This window comes from Elaeis guineensis, chromosome 2, assembly GCF_000442705.2.
Source record: "Elaeis guineensis isolate ETL-2024a chromosome 2, EG11, whole genome shotgun sequence".
NCBI lineage: Eukaryota > Viridiplantae > Streptophyta > Magnoliopsida > Arecales > Arecaceae > Elaeis > Elaeis guineensis.
This window is the reverse complement of record NC_025994.2, coordinates 30,812,276-30,816,741: the sequence shown is the minus strand read 5'-3', so window position 1 is coordinate 30,816,741 and position 4,466 is coordinate 30,812,276. Positions and strand designations below refer to the sequence as shown.

Here is a 4,466-nt window from a genome sequence, read left to right as displayed (position 1 = left end):
GTTTTTCTGTTTCTAACCAACAAATAAATCTTTTTTTGCATATTATTAGATTGAATAGAAAAATGAAACATAATTAAAATTGCTCCAGCGGGGAGTCGGATCTGGTGTACCGTGGCAGGATATTATTCTACCACTGGACCACTGGTGCCACATAAATGTCGGCAGTATGTTTACATATCGGCAAGTGGATAGGGACATAAAATTTCATTTTGCCTTTCTTTTTTGGTTTTTTTTTTTCCCTGACTCTCTTCTTGAACGCTTCTCGCACATGCATCACAATACTAGATACTAGTAGAAAATTTTATGTCTCTTGGATATTGTCAGCTGTTTTAGCCTTTTTATTATAAAATTGCTGCCACCAGAGGGACATGCTGCTGTATACTTTTTTAAACGTTAGCAAACCAAGGAATGCGAGTTTGATGAGCCATTTTGATTGTGATAGACTGGGCCCTTGATACAGAGCTGATAGCTCCACGAAGCGTGCTGCCTTGTATTGTTCCACACAAAATGGAACTATTCGGCCGAAATCCTCATGAAATATAAAATTTGATTCTTATCTTGTTCTTCGAATAATTAGTTGATTCATGAAACAGAAACGATCTGCTCAATCAAATTAAGGATGCTATATCACCGTCGGTCCAAGATCCTGCCCAGCGAGAGAGAGAGAAAATGCCAGAGAAGCTAATCTGTTTTTTATTGAATAAAAAAACAACATGCACCGATCTCTTGGGTGACGACATTCACCAGAGGTCATGCCTCATGTGTGAAGAGAAATGGCTTTCTCAAAGGACACATGCAATGTGTAATGACAATCATCAAACTAAACCAAAACAGCTACCCTGATTTCTCAAGACCAGCATGAATCCTTTTTGAGGTCCAAATCTTTCTCCATGTTTTCATATCAAAGCTGTAAGACCAAAGAGACAAGATCGACAGCCTTCAGCAAATTGCAACCTAGAAAAGCCTCATACGGGCAACCTTTTTCTTGCGGGTCTAGTTCATAAATCAAGTCCCCATAAATCACAAAGTTACGTTTAGAGAGAATATATATAATTTTACAGAGAAAAAAACGTATATCACAAGCAAGCAAATTACGACTGCTAGCGTGGGACAAAATAGCACCAGACCCCAATTGGTAGAAGGCCAAGTATTAAAAAACAAATTAAACCTCGAGGAACGTCAATATCTATGGCCTATAGATTGAGAAGGCTTCCAAGCTGCAAGAGTCCAAGGCTCTCGGAAAGCCTCAAGCACAGAAAGCACAAGTAGATGACCAGCAGCCCAGTGCCAAACACCCTATCTAGCTGCATCCCTCTCTTTGGCAGCATCGCAAGGGCCCAGAGCAGGCCACCTACAAGAAATCCTATCGTCTCGAAGAGAGATGGGTCCCGAGGGATCACAAAAGGAGATGGGTGCGAGGCCCAGGATGCCAGCACAAGGGACAGACCCAAGCCGAATAGTATGTTGAAGAGAGGCCCCGCATAGCAGCCAGAGATGGCAATCTGGACTCCATCACTCCCACCATTCACAGCTATCGCAACATTGGCTATCAGGTCCCCCAGTGAGTTGCCCCAGGCCAGGACGGTGAGCCCCAGAACCAGAGGCCTTATCCCGAGTATGTAACCAATGGAAACCAGCAGAGCAACCAGCTCGGTAGCTATCATGTAAGCCCAGATCACACTCATCAAGAAACCACCTGCAAGCCACAGGAGTAGTCCCTTCCTAGGAGGGCTGTGTCTCTCGGCAGTCTCCGCTGCGATGATCCCCAGCACCATCCCCACCAAGCCACCACAAAGGTAGATTGTTAGCCACTCATCCGAGCCTATCTCCTCTCTCCGAGAATTCCAGAGAGTAGCTAAGAGAAGCGGTGCGAAGACGGCCGCAGCGACTGCGAACGGCTTCGACCACCTCTCCTCTGAAACGTCGGGTATCGTCAATCTCCTCGGGAGACAAAGAGGCATCTGTACAAGAAAAATTAACCCATGAATGCAACACAAAACCGATCGCTTGAGCTTGAAACAACTAGACTTGTCATCATGATCAACTCGGTCGTGTTCGCTGGTTTCTTTGGTGTTGTCTTCGACGGGGTCTTGTACTACTTCGATGCTATCTAGAAGCGGCATCGCCAGCTCTCCAGGCTTCTCGCCGCAGCAGAGCCCGATCCACACCGTAAGAATGTAGACAATATAGAGAGAAACGAAGCACATCGAGCACCATGCTCGAGTCCTCCCGGCGATCAGAAAAGCGAGAAGGGAACAAAGCGCGGCGACCAAGAAGCAGATATCCCTTATGAAGCTCGACCGGTCGATGACGACGGCACGCGAACCGACGCCGATGCTGATGATTCCCACCACCACGGTGGAGATGAAGAATGCGCTGCCGAGCACGCTGCTGAGGCCGACCTCGCTGACGCCGGACCCCGCGAAGGAGACGAGGCTGGCGAAGACGTCGGCGGCGCCATTGCCCAGCGGTAGGAGAGTGACCCCTGCTATCGTGGGCGGCAGCCGCAGGACTCTGGAGAGGTTCTCCAGAGAGGAGCAGAAGTAGCGGGAAGCGGTGTTTCCCAGGAGATAGAACAGCAGCAGAAGCCAGAGGAAGAGGAGGAGATAGCCCACAAGAGGGTGCTCTGCGAGAATGCAATAGAAGACGCGGAGATAGTTTATGTAGCCCCAGGGCGAGCATGGGTCGTGGGTCTGGAGATAGGAGCACCTGGCCTGGTGGTCTTCGAGGTCCTCCAGGCCTTGGCAGCTGGCATCTTGTGGGGAATAGGGATGGACCGCGGGGAAAAAGGATAATAGAAAGAGTAAGGAGAGGTTCGCCAGGAGGGGGGAATTGGATTTATGATGGGTGGGGGCGAAAGCCATTCAAAAGAAGGAATCGAAGAGAATTATTGAGGAAGGGGTGGGAGGAGGCGTGGAGGGAAGCTTCCGGGAAGGGACATGATGATGATTCTAAGGCATGGATTTTGTGTGCTGCGGGGTGAAGCAACCGAAAGCAAGAAATTGGCAACCGATATCCACGGGTGGAGGGTTAGAAGAGGAGGAGAAGTCTTTGGGTTGAAGGAAAGATTCGCACCTAATAGCTAGTTGGTAAAGGCGAGAGGGACCGCGAAAGAAGTGGGAAATGGTATGAGTGGGAAGGTTGAAGGCCCCGCTGCTTGGACCCAGGGTAGCGGAAACGGGCGAGCAGAGAGACCGGCAGCCAAATAAGTCTGTTGCCTTGTCCATGTCGAGACGGTGGTGTGAAAAGGTCTTCGAGTCAAACTTAAGAAGGGACACCTGTCGCTTCTATAAAATGGAGGTGACGATCGGGTTTGCTAATTAAGAAATAGGTGATTGTGGCATAAATTATGAGGATAAAAAAATTTATGATATTTAGTTGATGAATATGTGACAGAGAGAGGGAATATCCTGTTATAATGTGTAGAATAAGTCGAGGGGATGAGGGGATCCTTATGTTGTGTGGAGTAAATTGTATCTCTGCCGATTGTTGGAAAATGGCTAAGGATAAAGTCTCCATCTTGCAGAAATATAAAGAACCAACCCCTTCAAAATCGCGAATATACCCAGCCTGGAGAGGGGTGTTTTTCCATTGCCATAAGAGGATTGTCATTTACTAAGCATGAATAGAATTGCACGCGCGAGCATACAGTTATATTGATTCCCTCCAATCATATAAGTAACCCATGCAATTTAGCCTTTCAGTAGTGCATGCATAGTATGATCATAACCACCCATGTACAAATATCCCTGATGCCACCATAATATAAATTACGAAAATAGTAATCAGCATTGCTAATAGTATAAAGTTCACAGTAAGAGACTACTTGAATTTGTTTACGACATGTTCTTGATTAAATTGATAAATGGGCGATACATGCATGATTAGCTATATGGTGAGGTGAGAACAGTATAAAAAAGTATCAGAAAAATATCCCAAAAGATAAGATCGAATGGACATTGGATAGAACTTGACGAAGAGCATCTCAGTAAAGACCGAATATACTGAAGTAATCAAAGGTCATGTATTGGATATAAAGTAGGTTGAATTAATATATAACAAGGGTTTCGGCTAATTGAGTGTGACTATTGCCCTAATGGGTGCTCCAAGACCAAGACATGGAGTAGTGGGAGAATAGCTAGTGCCAATTCCAGAGTCACATACTATGGAAGTTAAATATGGGTGGCAACAATTAGAGTGGGCAGATATCATCTTTTAGTGTAAATGGATTTGTATTCCATAAAGTAACTTTCAACATTCAAGTTATCAATGTATCTATTTTATCTTAGCTTACCTTACCAATAGTTTTCTACTCTAGGGGGTGCTTGCTTCATGGCTGGAATCAAAATTAAAATAAGAAACGGAATGGCTTGGAATCGGAATCAGAATGGCCAAATCTCCCGAAACGCTTGGTTCGTGATCAAAATCAAAATTGAAATGAAAATTTGAATCCATAGAGGAGCGTG

At 45.7% G+C, this 4,466-nt stretch overlaps 1 protein-coding gene across 1 annotated transcript; it reads right to left on the bottom strand.

The window, feature by feature from the left end:
* Positions 1–667: 667 nt before the first annotated feature.
* On the bottom strand, positions 668–3,364 carry LOC105035915 (cation/calcium exchanger 1). The gene has a single exon (XM_010911630.4). The coding sequence runs from the start codon at positions 2,862–2,864 to the stop codon at positions 1,194–1,196; it is 1,671 nt and encodes a 556-aa protein (XP_010909932.2). The 5' UTR covers positions 2,865–3,364; the 3' UTR covers positions 668–1,193.
* Between the last annotated feature and the right edge of the window lie 1,102 nt (positions 3,365–4,466).

What these genes read in the sequence shown, in the direction of transcription:
- LOC105035915 (XM_010911630.4), bottom strand. Translation starts at nt 2,864, where the DNA reads ATGGCTTTCGCCCCCACCCATCATAAATCCAATTCCCCCCTCCTGGCG.